General features: G+C 40.9%; 1 protein-coding gene across 1 annotated transcript in view; it reads right to left on the bottom strand.

Annotated features, from left to right (window-relative positions):
- Window positions 1–10,145: 10,145 nt before the first annotated feature.
- The window catches only part of LOC138015393 (transcription initiation factor TFIID subunit 3-like), a 14,229-nt gene continuing 2,061 nt past the window's right edge, over window positions 10,146–22,313 (bottom strand). Inside the window, exons 3-7 of the mRNA XM_068862419.1 lie at window positions 19,037–20,223; window positions 15,223–15,365; window positions 14,894–15,068; window positions 12,432–12,526; window positions 10,146–11,334 (exon numbers count right to left, since the gene is read on the bottom strand). Coding sequence (XP_068718520.1) covers window positions 11,202–11,334; window positions 12,432–12,526; window positions 14,894–15,068; window positions 15,223–15,365; window positions 19,037–20,223 — 1,733 coding nt within the window. The 3' untranslated portion in view covers window positions 10,146–11,201. The remainder of the gene's footprint in view (window positions 11,335–12,431; window positions 12,527–14,893; window positions 15,069–15,222; window positions 15,366–19,036; window positions 20,224–22,313) is intronic.

A 22,313-nucleotide genomic window follows, 5' to 3' on the forward strand; every position in this document is an offset into this window, starting at 1 on the left:
TCGTTTATGCCTGTAGAATCGTGAACTGAAATGTCATTTGCTGGTAAAAGACCAGCATGTTAATTTTTTTGGTAGGCTAAGTATCGGAGAGCCACAGAACATTTGCGCATGCGCTGACGGAATGTTTGAACAAGAGAGAAAAACGCAGTACCTCCAGACATCCGGCGCTGGAGCGTCGTACCAAACGAGTCATCCCGGGATTTCGGCCCGTGCGATCGCTTTTGGACGCAGTTGGCCCTTCGCTGCTTTCTGCTACCGACCTTGCCTCCCGGTACGGCATTGAGGGAGAGATATGTCGGCCCCTAAACCATATGAGACAAATCCCACGCCTACTCACAGCTCCAGACCGCCCTTGTCAATTTAACGTAAGGATTCGATGGCTTATATATTCAAGTTAAGTCATTTTTTCTCTCATATGGTAAGCACTGCAGTCGCAGATTACAAAGTCTGCGCACGCGCCCTGCCAAAAGTAACATACGTACATGCATAAACTTTATTTCATCTCGAATTTCAGGATAACTACAGGGGCTAATGTCTTCGAGACATTACATTCGCAGCTAAAATACATAGCATATACAGATACATACTAAATACATAATATTTAAAGATAAATTCATTAAAAAGAAAAGCCGCTGTACAAAATGCGGCCCTGGATTCTCTTTTTAAACCAGTAAACTCATAGGGGGTACGGATAAAATCAGGTATCGCATTCCACAATTTAGCTGATACGTAAGAAGAGAGAACTAAGACCATAACTGGTTGTTCTAGGTTTATTGAGGGACAAAATGTACTTTCCGCGAAGATCATGCATAAGAAGAGGACGGGAGAGAAAACGTAATTTTCATGTAAGCAGAAAAACCCTCGTTTTTTCCAGAAAAAAACGCCATACTTTTATAAAGTAAAATGAGGAAATTTTGAATGCGCTTATTGCATAGAGATGTAGAGTTTGACTTTAGTAGTAAGAGGACAGGCGATCTGCAAATATAAATCTGGTTATTCTCTTATTTACATTACACCGTTTCTTTGACGCGAGGATTACAGCGAAATGAAAGCACAACTTTCTCGCAAATCTTCTATGATAAAAACTTGTTTAGAAATCCAAACTCTACGTTAAAAGCACACTCCAGGCCTACTCCTGAGTATCTGGCTATAAATCTTTTTCTCTGGCCGCGCTTCAGCCATTCGATGAGGGCCAGTCTCGTGCTTCTCAAGTTGCCTCGCTCATGCCCAAAAAGAATTCTGGGTAATTCTGCCATTCCATGACAAGGGAAGACTCCCGATTCTCATTTTATATAAATGATATATTTTTTCATAAGTGTCGGGCCACCCAGTCCTACCAGCAAAATGCCGCATCGAGTGAGGTGTTTAGCTTTCAGAACGTGCCCAAATTGTATCGGTAGGTCCTGGAATTCGTCCACAGAAAGGCCAGAGAGACAACTTCACTCGTGAACCGCCATGTTTACAACAGAGCATTTTAGGCGTCCTAGTCTGCATGAGACCATCTCTCACTTCTGTCTCGAGAAGAACAGACACGCACGGTTCTTACGTTACGTTTATGCCTGTAGAATCGTGAACTGAAATGTCATTTGCTGGTAAAAGACCAGCATGTTAATTTTTTTGGTAGGCTAAGTATCGGAGAGCCACAGAACATTTGCGCATGCGCTGACGGAATGTTTGAACAAGAGAGAAAAACGCAGTACCTCCAGACATCCGGCGCTGGAGCGTCGTACCAAACGAGTCATCCCGGGATTTCGGCCCGTGCGATCGCTTTTGGACGCAGTTGGCCCTTCGCTGCTTTCTGCTACCGACCTTGCCTCCCGGTACGGCATTGAGGGAGAGATATGTCGGCCCCTAAACCATATGAGACAAATCCCACGCCTACTCACAGCTCCAGACCGCCCTTGTCAATTTAACGTAAGGATTCGATGGCTTATATATTCAAGTTAAGTCATTTTTTCTCTCATATGGTAAGCACTGGAGTCGCAGATTACAAAGTCTGCGCACGCGCCCTGCCAAAAGTAACATACGTACATGCATAAACTTTATTTCATCTCGAATTTCAGGATAACTACAGGGGCTAATGTCTTCGAGACATTACATTCGCAGCTAAAATACATAGCATATACAGATACATACTAAATACATAATATTTAAAGATAAATTCATTAAAAAGAAAAGCCGCTGTACAAAATGCGGCCCTGGATTCTCTTTTTAAACCAGTAAACTCATAGGGGGTACGGATAAAATCAGGTATCGCATTCCACAATTTAGCTGATACGTAAGAAGAGAGAACTAAGACCATAACTGGTTGTTCTAGGTTTATTGAGGGACAAAATGTACTTTCCGCGAAGATCATGCATAAGAAGAGGACGGGAGAGAAAACGTAATTTTCATGTAAGCAGAAAAACCCTCGTTTTTTCCAGAAAAAAACGCCATACTTTTATAAAGTAAAATGAAGAAATTTTGAATGCGCTTATTGCATAGAGATGTAGAGTTTGACTTTAGTAGTAAGAGGACAGGCGATCTGCAAATATAAATCTGGTTATTCTCTTATTTACATTACACCGTTTCTTTGACGCGAGGATTACAGCGAAATGAAAGCACAACTTTCTCGCAAATCTTCTATGATAAAAACTTGTTTAGAAATCCAAACTCTACGTTAAAAGCACACTCCAGGCCTACTCCTGAGTATCTGGCTATAAATCATTTTCTCTGGCCGCGCTTCAGCCATTCGATGAGGGCCAGTCTCGTGCTTCTCAAGTTGCCTCGCTCATGCCCAAAAAGAATTCTGGGTAATTCTGCCATTCCATGACAAGGGAAGACTCCCGATTCTCATTTTATATAAATGATATATTTGTTTTCATAAGTGTCGGGCCACCCAGTCCTACCAGCAAAATGCCGCATCGAGTGAGGTGTTTAGCTTTCAGAACGTGCCCAAATTGTATCGGTAGGTCCTGGAATTCGTCCACAGAAAGGCCAGAGAGACAACTTCACTCGTGAACCGCCATGTTTACAACAGAGCATTTTAGGCGTCCTAGTCTGCATGAGACCATCTCTCACTTCTGTCTCGAGAAGAACAGACACGCACGGTTCTTACGTTACGTTTATGCCTGTAGAATCGTGAACTGAAATGTCATTTGCTGGTAAAAGACCAGCATGTTAATTTTTTTGGTAGGCTAAGTATCGGAGAGCCACAGAACATTTGCGCATGCGCTGACGGAATGTTTGAACAAGAGAGAAAAACGCAGTACCTCCAGACATCCGGCGCTGGAGCGTCGTACCAAACGAGTCATCCCGGGATTTCGGCCCGTGCGATCGCTTTTGGACGCAGTTGGCCCTTCGCTGCTTTCTGCTACCGACCTTGCCTCCCGGTACGGCATTGAGGGAGAGATATGTCGGCCCCTAAACCATATGAGACAAATCCCACGCCTACTCACAGCTCCAGACCGCCCTTGTCAATTTAACGTAAGGATTCGATGGCTTATATATTCAAGTCAAGTCATTTTTTCTCTCATATGGTAAGCACTGCAGTCGCAGATTACAAAGTCTGCGCACGCGCCCTGCCAAAAGTAACATACGTACATGCATAAACTTTATTTCATCTCGAATTTCAGGATAACTACAGGGGCTAATGTCTTCGAGACATTACATTCGCAGCTAAAATACATAGCATATACAGATACATACTAAATACATAATATTTAAAGATAAATTCATTAAAAAGAAAAGCCGCTGTACAAAATGCGGCCCTGGATTCTCTTTTTAAACCAGTAAACTCATAGGGGGTACGGATAAAATCAGGTATCGCATTCCACAATTTAGCTGATACGTAAGAAGAGAGAACTAAGACCATAACTGGTTGTTCTAGGTTTATTGAGGGACAAAATGTACTTTCCGCGAAGATCATGCATAAGAAGAGGACGGGAGAGAAAACGTAATTTTCATGTAAGCAGAAAAACCCTCGTTTTTTCCAGAAAAAAACGCCATACTTTTATAAAGTAAAATGAAGAAATTTGAATGCGCTTATTGCATAGAGATGTAGAGTTTGACTTTAGTAGTAAGAGGACAGGCGATCTGCAAATATAAATCTGGTTATTCTCTTATTTACATTACACCGTTTCTTTGACGCGAGGATTACAGCGAAATGAAAGCACAACTTTCTCGCAAATCTTCTATGATAAAAACTTGTTTAGAAATCCAAACTCTACGTTAAAAGCACACTCCAGGCCTACTCCTGAGTATCTGGCTATAAATCTTTTTCTCTGGCCGCGCTTCAGCCATTCGATGAGGGCCAGTCTCGTGCTTCTCAAGTTGCCTCGCTCATGCCCAAAAAGAATTCTGGGTAATTCTGCCATTCCATGACAAGGGAAGACTCCCGATTCTCATTTTATATAAATGATATATTTGTTTTCATAAGTGTCGGGCCACCCAGTCCTACCAGCAAAATGCCGCATCGAGTGAGGTGTTTAGCTTTCAGAATTTGCCCAAATTGTATCGGTAGGTCCTGGAATTCGTCCACAGAAAGGCCAGAGAGACAACTTCACTCGTGAACCGCCATGTTTACAACAGAGCATTTTAGGCGTCCTAGTCTGCATGAGACCATCTCTCACTTCTGTCTCGAGAAGAACAGACACGCACGGTTCTTACGTTACGTTTATGCCTGTAGAATCGTGAACTGAAATGTCATTTGCTGGTAAAAGACCAGCATGTTAATTTTTTTGGTAGGCTAAGTATCGGAGAGCCACAGAACATTTGCGCATGCGCTGACGGAATGTTTGAACAAGAGAGAAAAACGCAGTACCTCCAGACATCCGGCGCTGGAGCGTCGTACCAAACGAGTCATCCCGGGATTTCGGCCCGTGCGATCGCTTTTGGACGCAGTTGGCCCTTCGCTGCTTTCTGCTACCGACCTTGCCTCCCGGTACGGCATTGAGGGAGAGATATGTCGGCCCCTAAACCATATGAGACAAATCCCACGCCTACTCACAGCTCCAGACCGCCCTTGTCAATTTAACGTAAGGATTCGATGGCTTATATATTCAAGTTAAGTCATTTTTTCTCTCATATGGTAAGCACTGCAGTCGCAGATTACAAAGTCTGCGCACGCGCCCTGCCAAAAGTAACATACGTACATGCATAAACTTTATTTCATCTCGAATTTCAGGATAACTACAGGGGCTAATGTCTTCGAGACATTACATTCGCAGCTAAAATACATAGCATATACAGATACATACTAAATACATAATATTTAAAGATAAATTCATTAAAAAGAAAAGCCGCTGTACAAAATGCGGCCCTGGATTCTCTTTTTAAACCAGTAAACTCATAGGGGGTACGGATAAAATCAGGTATCGCATTCCACAATTTAGCTGATACGTAAGAAGAGAGAACTAAGACCATAACTGGTTGTTCTAGGTTTATTGAGGGACAAAATGTACTTTCCGCGAAGATCATGCATAAGAAGAGGACGGGAGAGAAAACGTAATTTTCATGTAAGCAGAAAAACCCTCGTTTTTTTCCGGAAAAAAAACACCATACTTTTATAAAGTAAGATGAGGAAATTTTGAATGCGCTTATTGCATAGAGATGTAGAGTTTGACTTTAGTAGTAAGAGGACAGGCGATCTGCAAATATAAATCTGGTTATTCTCTTATTTACATTACACCGTTTCTTTGACGCGAGGATTACAGCGAAATGAAAGCACAACTTTCTCGCAAATCTTCTATGATAAAAACTTGTTTAGAAATCCAAACTCTACGTTAAAAGCACACTCCAGGCCTACTCCTGAGTATCTGGCTATAAATCTTTTTCTCTGGCCGCGCTTCAGCCATTCGATGAGGGCCAGTCTCGTGCTTCTCAAGTTGCCTCGCTCATGCCCAAAAAGAATTCTGGGTAATTCTGCCATTCCATGACAAGGGAAGACTCCCGATTCTCATTTTATATAAATGATATATTTGTTTTCATAAGTGTCGGGCCACCCAGTCCTACCAGCAAAATGCCGCATCGAGTGAGGTGTTTAGCTTTCAGAACGTGCCCAAATTGTATCGGTAGGTCCTGGAATTCGTCCACAGAAAGGCCAGAGAGACAACTTCACTCGTGAACCGCCATGTTTACAACAGAGCATTTTAGGCGTCCTAGTCTGCATGAGACCATCTCTCACTTCTGTCTCGAGAAGAACAGACACGCACGGTTCTTACGTTACGTTTATGCCTGTAGAATCGTGAACTGAAATGTCATTTGCTGGTAAAAGACCAGCATGTTAATTTTTTTGGTAGGCTAAGTATCGGAGAGCCACAGAACATTTGCGCATGCGCTGACGGAATGTTTGAACAAGAGAGAAAAACGCAGTACCTCCAGACATCCGGCGCTGGAGCGTCGTACCAAACGAGTCATCCCGGGATTTCGGCCCGTGCGATCGCTTTTGGACGCAGTTGGCCCTTCGCTGCTTTCTGCTACCGACCTTGCCTCCCGGTACGGCATTGAGGGAGAGATATGTCGGCCCCTAAACCATATGAGACAAATCCCACGCCTACTCACAGCTCCAGACCGCCCTTGTCAATTTAACGTAAGGATTCGATGGCTTATATATTCAAGTTAAGTCATTTTTTCTCTCATATGGTAAGCACTGCAGTCGCAGATTACAAAGTCTGCGCACGCGCCCTGCCAAAAGTAACATACGTACATGCATAAACTTTATTTCATCTCGAATTTCAGGATAACTACAGGGGCTAATGTCTTCGAGACATTACATTCGCAGCTAAAATACATAGCATATACAGATACATACTAAATACATAATATTTAAAGATAAATTCATTAAAAAGAAAAGCCGCTGTACAAAATGCGGCCCTGGATTCTCTTTTTAAACCAGTAAACTCATAGGGGGTACGGATAAAATCAGGTATCGCATTCCACAATTTAGCTGATACGTAAGAAGAGAGAACTAAGACCATAACTGGTTGTTCTAGGTTTATTGAGGGACAAAATGTACTTTCCGCGAAGATCATGCATAAGAAGAGGACGGGAGAGAAAACGTAATTTTCATGTAAGCAGAAAAACCCTCGTTTTTTCCAGAAAAAAACGCCATACTTTTATAAAGTAAAATGAAGAAATTTGAATGCGCTTATTGCATAGAGATGTAGAGTTTGACTTTAGTAGTAAGAGGACAGGCGATCTGCAAATATAAATCTGGTTATTCTCTTATTTACATTACACCGTTTCTTTGACGCGAGGATTACAGCGAAATGAAAGCACAACTTTCTCGCAAATCTTCTATGATAAAAACTTGTTTAGAAATCCAAACTCTACGTTAAAAGCACACTCCAGGCCTACTCCTGAGTATCTGGCTATAAATCTTTTTCTCTGGCCGCGCTTCAGCCATTCGATGAGGGCCAGTCTCGTGCTTCTCAAGTTGCCTCGCTCATGCCCAAAAAGAATTCTGGGTAATTCTGCCATTCCATGACAAGGGAAGACTCCCGATTCTCATTTTATATAAATGATATATTTGTTTTCATAAGTGTCGGGCCACCCAGTCCTACCAGCAAAATGCCGCATCGAGTGAGGTGTTTAGCTTTCAGAACGTGCCCAAATTGTATCGGTAGGTCCTGGAATTCGTCCACAGAAAGGCCAGAGAGACAACTTCACTCGTGAACCGCCATGTTTACAACAGAGCATTTTAGGCGTCCCAGTCTGCATGAAATGATCTCTCACCTCTGTTTTCTTTCAAAGGTTTGCCTTTACCCACATTCTGGCTTAATGATGCCAACCTGGGGGCTTCTGTGGTCGAAGATGGCCTTCAAAACCACTTCTAAAATGATAAAGCTACCAGATTAAGGCGAACTCGCTCGCTCTCCTAATATGAACTGGCATTTGTCACGTGATTTTGGTACCTGAGCCCACATTCGCCTTTGTCACACGGCGGCCATATTGTCCCGGGAGACCAAATAAGCTTGGGCGTGGTCAAACAAAGCTCTTTTGGTCTCCCGGGACAATATGGCCGCCGTGTGACAAGGGAGAATTGACTGAAACAGCAATGTTTCAATGAGTACTTCTTACACGGACCCTTGCACGGCGGAGCTAAGTTCTGCAGACCGTTTATCGCCGAAAAATTAAAAAAAAAACAAAAAACAAAAACAAAAACAAAAGCAAAAACAAAGAAGCACTTAGCACTTAAAAGGTTAACAAGTGATACAAAGAGTGGGGAGTAATAATCATGACCGCCTCGGTGATCTGCCGCAACATGGCATCGTCATGAAAATTTCCTGTAACATTTATGACAAATTTTGGAACATCACTTTCGTGTCTATTTCACGAATGAAAATAGCCAAAAACTTGAATGTTGTAGGAGACAAATTTAGAAACCTCCTCTCCAATTCTCAGGTCTGTGTGGTGCATCGTTTCTGAGTTATTTGTCGAATTATTTCCCGCAACTTTGCAGAGTTTTGTATGGGGCCGTCATGTTGGAGCAACCTCTTTTGTGCACCAAGTTTTAACACTTGTTTCTATGAAGGATGCATGCCATCTTGTCTGTTAGTGTTAGATATTGCATAAGGCATTGGTTTGTGGAATAGAGCTGTTGTTGGCTTTGTTAGGTGAGGGTCTCAATGGGGTTAACCGTTAGCCGTGACACGTCAAGAAAAGTTAACCGTTAGGTGGTGAAAAAAAGCATTAAGCGTGATTTTTTTTTTACTTTTAAAAGTGGAATAGGGAGTGTTTTTGCTGGGTTTGGTGTGTATTTTAATCTCTGCTCAGGAGAGTTCAAATTAACACTTAACTTTGCGCGTAACAAAAGAGCCAAGGAACGCAGGTTGATGGTGAACCACTCCAGCGCCGAGCAGACTTCCACAAATCATCACCGCACTAGTTTAACCGAACTTCTCACCAAGCAAGCTGAAAGTTGGAGGTTTACTTTCTAGCCAATAATTATATTTTAATTAAGTCAAAAACTCGAAAGCAAAGATCTCAAATAATATAATGAAATCCAACAATTGAAGCTCGGACGAATTCACGAGGGTGTCGTCTGTTGTATTGCGTAACGACCCGTAGTCGCAAATCCCCAAATCAAAACTGTTTGGCAAGTCAGCGCCATAAATAACTCCTATTTTGAATCTTTTTCCCAGTCCAATTACATAAACCACAATCCAATAATGTTGTCTCTTTCACAACTCACAACTTTCCAACCAGAGGTTTTCCCCTCATTACACTGCTATACGGTTAAAATATAATTTGCACCAAGACAGCCATTCTACATGTACACTCTACTTATATACAAGCTTGTACAACTATACCGAACAAATCTTTGAGTAAAAAAAAACGCTGTAAACTTTCTGGAACAGACCTAACAAACACAATTCAATTAACAGGCATTCATTGTTTGCAGTGAACAGTCAAACCTTTTAAAAAATATTTACAGTAAACTTGGAGCTCCAAGTGTGATTACTTGTAACACCACCACATTTTACAGTACTGCATACAGCTACACCCAAAATATTAAGGACAGTGCCTATTAATTCAAAGGTATTTTTGCTTCGGTTTATGATAATGTAGGAAATGCAGATCTTAACAAGTGTTATTGAAATCCAAAAAGAAAATTGGGGGTAACCACGCATTTTTCAAAGATGATGGATGAATAATATTTGTAAAAAGCTTTAAAATACAAAGCAATGTATGGCGTTCTTTCTCTAATTCTCTCTCAAAAATGCATGGTTACCCCCAATTTTCTTTTTGGATACCAATAGTACTTACTAAGATCTGCTTTCTCCGGATAGTTTTATACCGCGCAAAATATCACTGTATTAGTAAGCATCACCGATAGGAAACCCGAGTATCTCGAGATGCGCACAACATATGCGCAATAACAATAGTAGGCACCGTCCTTAAACTCACAGTTTATCCAAGCCTTGCTCATATTGCAGCAACAAGTATAGGGAACTTATGGACCATTTAAAAAGGTAAAATTGCTGTATTGTTGACATCGTTACAAAATGATGTTTACTTGTGTGACTTTCTATGCCGTTGTGTTGGCGTCTTTTTGGCATACTATGACAAAAAAACACAGCAATGTTCTTCTTTAACAAAACTGCCAAAAATGCATGACATGGAAATTGACACAAGAAACAAAATTAATGAAAAGCATTCGTGCAGTAGGCCAGCATTTTTTTTTTATTTTGACCAAATACAGCAACGGAATACTATTTTCATGTGGTCAATTCACTTCGTATACCAGTGGCTCCTCTTATGACCTGCAACACTGTTGCACTAAATGCATTGACAATAATAATAAAAAATGTTAAGAAAGTATATAAAGGTCACCTGTGTTAAAATGAGGAGTGGTCATTAATATAATGTGTACAGTCAGCAATAACCAACAAAATAGAAATGGCAGGATTCCAGTCAACAGATAAAAACTGCAAAACCTGGTTTTCACCAGCGATGATGCAAGCACAAGCACATTATGCAGCCAGCCTCATTAAATTGAGGTTTATTCGTGTATTTTGTCCTCACAAAGGATATTTTGGTAATGAGTTGTGCTTGCACTTGAAATGCTAGTGACGAACGGGCTTAGTAGAAGAGATAAGCCATAGGATAATTTTTTATGGTGGCTCACAGTACAAATCGTCAATGAAATGAGTTAAATAAACTTATGAGTACGTCTGATCCTCACACTCATCTGGGGAGACAAAAAATTCCAGTGGCTCTAAAAGGATTCAAACTCGTGACCTCTGCATCATGCCGGTGCATTTGTTCTACCAAGATAATGAATTCTTCCTTGCACTTCACATGTATCACTGACATCAAGTCCTTTCACGGGAACACGAGCCCAACAAATTGACCTGCTCCCATCTGAGGGGCGAAAGCATGCACCAGCACCGCAGGGGGACATGGGTTTGAGTCGCGTTAAAGCCACCTTTTTTGTCTCTGACTAAAAGAGATAATTGCTTAAAATTAATTGTCCAGATAAGTGCAATGATCACCTCTCCCTTTCACATTTTACAAAATGTTAGCAAGCCCAAGGGTTACCAGACTCCATTTTTTGAACCCAGTTTCATTATTTTCAATTTCCCTTTCAAAGATAAAAAGACAGGTCCAGTTTTCCAAGAACATTGGCTCACCATGTCACACCATCTTTCTTTTGCTACCTCCATTCACTGAATGATACAGTGGTTTGCCAGACAATCTGATTCAATGCTCAGACTGAATCATTTTCCCTTGTCCTTACTTTTCTTCTTTTTCTTTTTCTTTGGCTTGTCTTTGCTGTCGTTGTCTTTCTTTGCGAGACAAGAGGAACAGAACCAATCATTGCCGGGATCATCTAAAATTCCAACACATCTCCTGCAACAAGACAAGGAGATAGTATTATCACTGATAGTTTAGAAGAAAAAGTGAAATCTTATGAAATGTTCATAATTTATATTCAACAGTGGAAATTGAAATAAACCATTACTACATACATGTAATAATACCAACAGCCAACCCTTTGTCAAACATCACTTGATTCACTGCCAAGTGTCCTGTATGACTTATCACTCAAAGGAAGAGAATGTGGCAGCCATATTAAGACGGGTGTGAATATGACAAAGAGCACTTGCCCTTCACCAGTGTGTTCTGAGTTCGACAGTGCAGACTGACATAAGCGGGCTGAATTTAATTGTTTTCTATCCTGATCAGGTTTTTTTTCAGGTATCCGGAAGTCCTCCAATTTTCCCCTCTAAAATCCCCACACATGTAATGTTTAGTTTCTCTGCGGTGGTTCCCAATTGGTGCTGTCATGCTAAATTAACAAAACACTCAACTGAACAAACTTGAAGTACAGTACTATTTTAATTGCTGCTGTTCTTGAATGAAATGAATGTAATTTGTGTCAGTTATAGACAAATGAGAGAAGTGATCCTCGCATTTATGAAGCTAGAGAATTTAAGTAAATGTCTCAAATAGACACCTGGGCCCGGTTGTTCGAAAGCCGATTAACTTAATCCAGAATTAGCGTAAACATTTCTTTCATGTTTTCAACTTTTTGGTGAAAGTTTGTTTTGCTTATTCTTGTTTTCCAAGATTGACTTCCTCTAATGTAAAGTTTTGCCGAATATCAGCGTTGAATGTAGCATTTGGGAGTAGAGAAATAAACTCCTTGGTTAATTTTTAATCTGGGATTAGTGTTAACTGGCATTTGAACAACCAGGCCCTGAGAAATTTAGGTGGCTCCAACCGGATTCGAACCCATAATCTCTGCGATTCCAGTGCAATGCTGTTCCAACTGCGCCATGAAGAAACACAGTTGGGATCAGAACTCATTTTTTTGTTGGGCTCATCTGTTGTCTACAACCCGCACTTCCAGGCACATTCGTTTCATTCATCAAGTCCTTCACAGAAACAGATAAGCACATGGTTAACTATAATCCCCGGCATGCCTAAGTCTATTTTAAACTCACCCGTGATACCATTCATCACAGCCGTCACAGCCGATCATAAAACTACCATCATCAGGGTCCCCACAAACAGGACAAAAATACTCCTTGCTGTAACCCTGAAAATACAACAGATACCTAAATAATGTGATTTAGTTAGATGTCAATTACACCTAGTTAACCTGGATATGTTGAGAATTTGATTGAGGGAAGCCAAAACGCAGTTTGGTGCGTAGCGATCGTAGGTGAGATTCCACAGAATTGTGAAAATCGCAGTAACGCACTCTAAAACATGCTGAAATCACCAGTCATATGTCATACAATTTTGTTTCCTCAATAACATGTGTGCCTCTCCAGCACGTGACAAATGACTGCCAATTTTGTTTCCTCAATTTGCATCTCTCATTGTAAAGCAAAATCTAAATGATGGTGTGATCAGCTCAATGGACCATTCCAATTGACAGCTGGCCCATATGGATCATGACTCTGTTTCAGCTGCGATCTTGTACGACTACTACTACTACCACTACTACTACCACTACTACTACCACCACCACCACCACCACCACCACCACCACTACTACTACTACTAATAATAATAATAATAAAAAGAAGGCATGACAATATTGCCAGATTGGTGCACTGCAAACTCAGTTGTAAGTATGGTATAGACAGAAGTGAGAAATGGTATGAGCACCAACCAGAAAGGGTTTTGGAAAACGAAAGTTTTAAGATCTTTGGGTCATGTCCATCCAGTGCGACCATATCATCGCAGCCAGAAAACCAGACATTGTCGTTGTAGAAAAGTAAAATAATAAGGTAATCATTGCGGATATTGCGTCACCATGGGACCACAGGGTGCACGAGAAGGAAGGTGAAAAGCTGGAGAAGTACCAGGAGCTTAAGAGAGAAATTAAGAATATATGTATGGGGGATGGTGTTGGTGCACTTGGAGGAGTAAGTAATAAGGTTAGATGGATGGCTTACGAAGCTAGGGATTGCTATCAAGAAAGGACTGTTGCAGAAAACAGCCTTGTCAGGAACAGCAAGGATCCTAAGAAAGGTTCTGGAAAACTAAACAAGAGGGAATGACCCAAAGGTCCTTTGGCCATTGGCTATGGCTCGCTCCTTTGGTTTCAATGCAGTATACATGTAACATCTGCCAGAGCGTAAACGCCATGAGATGATGATAATAATAATAATAATAATAATAATAATAATAATAATAATGGACTATGAGAAAGCTAACGACATGGTCCCACATTCTTGCATTATTGATCAATCAGAGAGCCTAAAGCTCGCCCAAGTAGCACAAAATGTGATCGCCTTTGGGGAAAGATTGATGAAGAGCTAGACCACTGAACTAACATCTTGTGGGCAAACATTAGGTATGATAAAAGTTAGAAGAGGTATATTCCAGGGTGATAGTCTATCACCGCTGCTGTTTGTACTGTGTATGATACCGTTAACAAAGATCTTAAGAAAAGCCAAAGCAGGATACATGCCGGATGACATCAAAGTGAATCACTTGCTGTTTATGGACGACCTTAAGCTGTTTGCTGAAAACGAAAAAGAACTAGGTAGCCTGGTATTCACAGTTCAGGTTTTTAGTTGAGACATGGAATTTGGCATAAAGAAGTGTGGAATTTGGCATAAATGAAACACAACTGTCTACTGGAAAATTTTTGTGATAACCACAATAGCAGTCTTGAGAGTTTGTTTTACATGCATTCTGTGAATACATGATAGGTGTCTGGAATATCGACAGGTGGTTGGGTTGCAAAAATTTCCCATCCACCACGGTAGGATTTGTATAAATTATGGGGAATGGCCAGCCACAGTGGAAGCCTGTGGATACAATGTATCCCAGGCAGTCACATTCCATAGAAAGAAGGCAGGCCGTAAAAGCAAAACACATTTGAAACATCAGAAAAGCTTAAGCAGCAGAACTATTGATGAAAAGCAACCAGAAGTTTCATGCTTTGCTGGATGGAATGTTTCAGCCCCAACCCTTTGCCTTCTAAAGCGGCCACTTACAGATTTCAATCAGTCTAACTATAGGTGACTCTACAGTGTACTTGTTAACAGAGAAACCTATTTGCCCCTAAGGGTTAAAAATATCTTGGTCCACTTAAAAACAAACTTAAGATGCCTCTAACCGTTTCCTCCCTCAGGAACATCAACACCAGGCAGGGGGGATGGGGGAGGGGGTGTACACCCCCTGCACCCTCCCCGTCAACCCACCCCTGCCAGACGATTTTGGTTATCAATGGGAGAAGTCCTCTATGGAGGAAAGGGTTAAAAAGGCAAACTTTAAGTGAGAAGCTTTTGTTTTAACCATTGTGGCATTGTATCAAATCAGAGCACTGAAAAAGAGAAAACTCAACTTTCAGTTGTTATAATTATGAATCCCATGGCATCAGCATTCTCGTTACTTACACTCACTAATGCGTTGGAAAGAGTGTTGATATGAAATGATTACTTACATGTACAACAGTGGTTGAAACTGTCTGTGCCACAACCGTTCTCTTCAGTGGTTCATTCTTGATGGTTAGTTTTGGTGCTGGAGATGTGACACCAACAGGCTCTTGTTTGTCTGATAGCCTTGGAGAAGAAGGACTTGAGCTTCCTACCACTTGATTACTCGTTGTTCCAAGAGACCTGTGAAGGTGAGGAAACAAAACCTTTAGTTAGCATTTCGTGACAATTAATGCAAGATTGAGTCTGATGACAAGGTTTTAAATGCCCCTTGTGTGCTTCAAACATTACCCTCCATTTTTTAACCAACTAAACCATTTTCTATAATTATACATACACTGCTGAAGTCTCTGCCTTGATTGTTGCCTTGCTCGCTGAAGCAGTAGACTGGGACGGAGGATCCAGTTTTACAGTGATGCGTGGAATAGGAGGAGCAGTGAATAAAGAAGTCTGCAGGGGTTCTGTATGATCTGTCTTAATCTGGAACATGACGAAAAAGGTAAAGGAGATGCCTAAAATCTGTGCTAACTGCACAACTGACACAAATAAATAAGTCACATTCAATACCGAAAACCACCAATCTGTGGAATGGGCCCGAATTACCGAGTCACTGCCCTGCCCACTTTTGTGAAACATTTTGATGAACATTCCTTTCTCACTGGCCTAAGGTGTACCATTCTCAAGTCTTCTCCGGGAGCTTTTGTACGATCATTATAGAACCTTCCATACATGCTCAGTTCTGCCAATACCTCTTAAGAATCTGAACGTGGGCGGGCACAGATATGTAAATTCCCACCCATAATTTCAAAAGATCGGTGGTTTTCGTAGTAGTTGATGGGCTTGTTACGAGATCAGTAAAAAGCATTTTTGGTCGTTGAAATTGTTGCATGTTTCATACAAAAATGTAATTACATGTATTTCACGTTGAACAATTTTAATTAAACTGTACTTAAATTTTTTCCAACTACATGTAGCTAAAAGCTGCATTCAGCTCATGATTACTTCCAGGTTGGGATATGAAAGTTCTCTAGATATACTATTTTTCTCTCTTGATTAAATAGAAATGTCTCACGAAAATTAAAACAAATTTGTTACAGCAAGTTCTTGGAAAATGCACATGGCATTAGCAAAAAATTAGAACAATCTTGTTCATACCAGTAGTGACAAGATTTTAAGATGCCTGTAATGAGAAAAGGCAAACATACCGGTACATGTACATGTAAGTTGCTTGCAATCTAAAGTTGATGAGCTGTAGTTTATGTGTATTTAGCAATGGGACCCTGGTTTAAATCAAACCAGCTCATATCAACTCATAGCTTGCTTTTTAGGAGAAAAGAAAAACCAAAGTACCCAGAGAAAAACCTCTCGGAGCAGAGTAAAGAACCAACAAACTCAACCCATTAAATTTTGTGACAAGAAGTCTGGGAAGTGAACCCGGGCCACATTGGTGGGAAGCGAGTGCTCTCACCACTGCACCATCCCAACAAAAAATAATACTAAAATACTGGCTGCACTGGCTACACTACGCTGGCTGCCTGTCAAACAGAGCATCTGCTACAAGATACTCTTCCTGACTTTCAAAGCCCTAAATGGCACATGGCACTGGTCACGATACATTTCTGATCTACATGTACTGACACCCTATACACCTGCTGAGACTCCCTGATCTTCCAACCAACTCCCGCCGGCATCGCCATACCCCCCCCTAAAAACCTATGCTGCCTGTTTTCGGATCCTTTTGTGTATTTTTTTCTCTTAGTCATTGGTACTAAAGTACTAACCCGCCAATCCCCACATCCCCTCTTGGGGGCCTTATGAAGCTGATATTAATGGGGACATACATGTACTTTTTCACTGAGTGGTTAACCCATTGACTTCTGGGGGCTCCCCATCGAAGAGTAAAATCGTCTGGCATCAAAGGGTTAAAAGAAAATGTGTTCCATTTTTAAATGGTAAGCACTTTCCACAGACGCACGGTATAGCAATGGGCACAAAAATGGAAGTAGCCTTCTCAGTCACCTTTATAGACCAAAACACCATACTTTTTCGGATGCAAGGCACACTCGGTTATAAGACACACCTTTAACCTTCAAACTTGACTGCATTTATGTCACAAACTGAAAATCTCATCACAATACTCAGTTATAAGATGCATCTCAAATAGAGGAACTCATCGCTAGTTATGCTGTCTCAACTGAAGATTGCAGTGTAAGTAAAGAAAAGTGGTAGAAGGAAATTCAACTTGCATTTTGAGAAAAACCTTTAAATTCTGCTGTTAGTAGACAGTACTTCTTGCGGGTGTTTTTGTTGTACAATGCTAAGAATTGAAGGCCACCATCAAAAACATTGGTGTGAGGCCACCATTTTGGAATCGCAGTAAGGGGAAGACTGGGGCGAGTTTAACATACAAGATGGTGGTAAAGGATGGAAGAATCATCCCTGCACGAGTTTTGTTGCAAGAATATACTCGGCTATACGTCGTACCTTGAGTTTAGATAACATTTGGGGTTGAGTGCACAAATGAAGCTAGTGATCTTCGCAGTTACATGTATGAATGCAATTTTTACAATTGCGTAGAGAAGCTTGAAAAATTCAAGACTTCTTTGTACACTGCACCCTGTTGAAGTCCTGAATTTTTCAGGCTTCTCTACGCAATTGTAAAAATTGCGTTCATAACTGTGAAGTCATAGCTTCACTTGATTTCACATCCGCAGTTCATATGATTCATTTCATATACCATTTCATCATAATTAATTTTATCAAATCATATTGAGGAGAAGGGAAACCGGAGTACCCGGAGAGAAAAATCGCCCGAAGCAGAGTACAGAACCAGCAAACTCAACCCACATACATGTGTGATGTCGGATCTGGGAATCGAACGCGGGCCACATTGGTGGGAGGCAATAATAATAATTTGGTTAAATGTAATTTAACTAAGTTAACCACCACTAGCTTAGCGGTCAAGCGGTCCACAAGCTTAGCGGTCAAGCAGTTCACAAGCTTTGCGGTCAAGCACTTCGCAAGCTTAGCGGTCAAGCAGTTCACAAGCTTAGCGGTCAAGCGGTTCGCAAGCTTAGGGGTTAACCGGTTCACAAGCTTAGCAGTGAAGCAGTCCACAAGTTAAGCAGTGACGCAGTCTACTAGCATAGTGGTCAAGCAGCCTATGGGCTTAGTGGGCATCCAGCAGTCAATCCCATAAGTGCAGGCATTGTAGCTTTGTACACTGCTAGGATCTGAGAGTTCTTCATCAAGCGATTGTGCAGTGGTCTGTGGAGCGGTTCTTTTAGTGTTCCCCCTCCCCCCCCCCCTCCGATCCCTTATTTTTCTTCCTTCCACAGTCTGTTTCATCAGTGTGATGGGTTCCTGGAATGGGCCGGGGCTCATGGCTGGGTTGCGGGGATTTTCCAGCCATGGGGGCAGTATTCTATCTACATGTAGGGGCTGGCTGGCCACAGTGGAAGCCCCTGGGTATCCCAGGCACCCACCTTCCACTTAAGCGAGGCAGTGGGTTAACACAAGATCGAGACACTGCGCTTGTTACGAATGAACTCAATTAAAAATTAAAGAGAGATTGGATTTAAAATTCTGCCTACTCAAACATGGCTACCCACAAGAGCTTGTTAACAAAATACAAGTCGAAGTTGAATTCTCATCGCGAAATAACGCTGTGAAATACAAACCAAAGACAGCCAAAAACAATTCAGATCTAGCGTTCGTCACCAACTACAACCCAGGTGTCCCAAAACTCAAAGAGATCCTAAAGAAGAACTGGTTTTTGATCACTAACAACCCGAATCTTCCATGAATTTTTCCAAATGCCCCCATTATCGCTTACAAGAAGGACAAATCACTCAAAGACTTTTTGGTCAGAGCTAAGATCCCTCCTCAACCTTAAAAAGCTTGCAAACTAGCGGTATAATAGTTTTTAGCGACATACCGGCATTCTCTTACAGTCGCATTATTTTTAGAAAGATAATGACGGCTCTCAGATAAAAAGGTTTTTCAGAGCACTACTTCTTTCTCTTTTAAAAAAAAGACAAAAAGGAGCTATTAGCAGTAAGGAGGGTGAAAATTATAATAATATTACATGTATTATTACAACAGTGAATTATTATTAAAATTGGGTTAGTAGTACAATTGATTCAACTAACCTTTTTGCTTTTCTCCTTTTTCTTTTCCTTGTCTTTCTCTTTTTCCTTTCTTTTCTTCTTTTTCTTCTTGTGCTCCATTCCATGCTCTGTGTAAATCTCTCCAGCAGGAGCAACAGGCTTTGCAATTGCAAATTCTGCCAAGGAAAACTTCTGCAGTCCTTCACTGGTCGACGGTGCTTCTGGTTCACTAACTTCTGCTTTAAATACTGGAACTGCTCCTTCTTTCTCTTTTTTTGTTTTCTTTTTCTTCAAAGTACCATCTTTTGCTTTGGTTTTCTTCTGTTCCGAGTTTTCTGGTTTTAACACCTCACCAGGAGGCAAGAATTCTGGAAATGAAGACTGGGGTTCTTTATTGTTCTCTTTCTTAATAATTGGTTTGATAATCAGCTTTGGCATTCCTTCTTTTGCCGCAATATTTTCTTTTCTAGACGCTGGTGCTTTCTTTGTAGGTGGGGATTTTATACTTGGTGGGGACTTTATTTCAGGCGTATTTAGTTTATCTGCTGACTTTTTTCCTTTCTTTGGTGTAGTTTTTGTTTTCACTTTTACTGGGGTCTTGGGAGTTGAAGGCTTTTTCTTCTTTCCCAAGGGAGACTTAACAACAGATGGTGATTCTTTCTTTGTATGTGTTGGTGGAGAAGTTATTACTGGCGAGGCTGATTTTGCTACAGGACTAGTTTCATTTTTGGAAGCCTTAACTTTCTTCCTTGGACTTGCCTTGGGTTCGACAATTTCTTGTTTTACAAGTGGTTTTTCTGCAACTGCCTCCTTTTTCTCTGTTACAGTAGTTTTTTTGCTAGATTTTGAAGGAGCTGCAATTTCAGCAGAATTGACAGCTGTAACTTGGGGTGGTCCAGATGTCGGAGGAAGTTCAAATGTCTTTCCTGTGCTCCATATGTCAGGTGAAGGAGTTGGTGACGGCGACGATAAGTTCCCTTGCAATGCATCCAAAATGTCCATTTCATTTCCCCTGTTTGCTTTTGGTAGAAAAGGAAGGTCAACTCGACGTTTCTTAGCTTCATTTTCCAAGGCAAGTGGGGAATCATGAGGTCTTTTCACAGCTACTTGTGAATTCGACGTTTCCTCACCAACTGTTTTAATTTCACTCCTTACAAACCCTTCTGTGGGTCCTTGTTCTCTAGCATCATCTGCTGATTCTGTATCTTCTCTTGCTGCTTTTTCTTCATCTGAAAAAAAAGTAGTAGTATTTTAATAAGATATATCAGTTTAACACAGGGCTAGAAATAATATATTTTTGTTTCTTTAACTAGACATTGTAACTTTTCAAATCTCTGGGTTTGAAAGATCACTCACAAACGAACTTTGAGAAAGATTTCTTGACACAGTTGACTTGTAGTGATTGAAATAAAAAATATATATATATTTTTAAATTAAAGAGATTCTGCAAGAAAGGAAAACAAAAATAAATTAAAATGAAAGAAAAGAAAATATGTATAACATTGTTTGTATGACTTTGTATGGTGTAGAAGTGCTTTTGGATTGGGGAACCATGAAATTGTTCTACAGATTCGTACAGATCGATTTTACTGGAGACTATGGCAGACTACAGTTATTCAAAAAGGACAAAAAAGGCTTCCATTTATGGGAGGGGATTGTGGATCTTTCCTCTCTAATACATGTAGGTGAATAAAAATTCACAAATTTAATCGTAAGAATTTATTAAACTTATCGACAACGATGAGTGTGGGAGAGGTCCCCGGGAAGCCAAGGGCACCTAGTGCCACGACTGGTTGTAACAGGTAAAAGAGACAATCTTGCGAGTGGCCTCCACTCAAGCACCAGACGAGTACACTGCTAGCCAGTGGAAAGCTAAATACACTTCCCCTGTACTCATCACAGAGAGGCCAGGGTAGCAGAAAAATTGCAAAATGCAAACACAAGCGGAAAGTGCTGATGTACTGTATGTGAGAGAGATGCAAAAACTCGCACGCCCATGACTCCCCTGAGATCAGGTGTACTTTTCTTTAGAGAGGGCGCAAAAAGGTACACCTGATACAATTATTTCTTAACGAGTCGTCTGCCTGTAGTCCCGAATGTAAAACTTTACTCTAATTGTCCTAAAAACAATAGGGCTCTTGGAGCCTCGCTCCGATTGGTCACAGAAATGCAAATCATACTTTAATAAAATCGGATAACTTCTGATCACACATGTTTACTATAATGGCCGCCGAGAAGGATTTGAACATGAATGATGTTTAAGCTCTGTTTACAGCTGCTGTTGCTTTGACTTAAGATCTTTAAGGAAGAGTAGAGACAATGCATCCAAAGAATGGTTTGTCTGAAAGAAGACATTATAGTAATTGTACTTCCTACGGGATTTGCTGCCACAATTGGGGAATCAGCCGAGTTTGACAGAGAAATAATTTTGACATTGTTTACGGAAGCGTTGAACAATGGTTTAGTGACACTTACAAAATAATACAATGTAGTTGTGTAGCTGCTGTTCCTGGAAAACTAGAATTTCTCAAAGTCCATTTTCCTAAATGAGATATTAGCATCTTTTGATGGCATCCTTGACTTAAATAATTATTTGAGTTTATTGTACTGTTGATTGCTCCCGATGACATGATGGATTCGGGTTTTTCTGTGATTTTATCTCGAAATTCCTTGTTCCTTGATAAACAGAAAAACCGCACCAAATGACCAGTGGTATTTGCAGAAAGCAATACTAATAGCTTTGATTGTAGATTAATTCTGCCTTCACAGACATTCCAGCCAGAGTTCTATTTTGTTTTCGTCGTCTTCCCTTGAATTGCAACGTGCGGGTACGTGTAATTCCTCCTGAAATCTGATTGGCTCACCGTTATACATGACAAGATAGCATCACTCTTGACAGGTGGGCGACAGACGACTTGATAAGAAATTGCATCAGGCGTACCTTTTCCCACCCTCTCTAAAGAAAAGTATGTCTGATCGCAGGTTAGCCTCTGCCAGGGTCCTGTGACCACCCCCAAATAATCTGAAAGGGAAACTGCTGGCCCGTGCAATCTTGAGTTTAACTTACATGTGTAAGCCCATAGTAAATTGCATTTAGATGCATAAAATGAGGTGGTCAGTAACTAGGATCATGATAGATACTTTTTAGCAAAAAATGCAAGGTTCCCTAAGAGAGAACTACATTGTATGTCCAAGATTTAAAAAAATAATGCAGCAATGACCTGCCAACTTCCAAGAATTATGCAAACTCATACAATATAAGAATAAAGCAATAATAATTATCGAGAAAAGAAATGACAGAGACTGTATCAAAGAAGTT

This window comes from Montipora capricornis, chromosome 9 (assembly GCF_036669925.1).
Source record: "Montipora capricornis isolate CH-2021 chromosome 9, ASM3666992v2, whole genome shotgun sequence".
In the NCBI taxonomy this organism is placed as follows: Eukaryota; Metazoa; Cnidaria; class Anthozoa; order Scleractinia; family Acroporidae; genus Montipora; species Montipora capricornis.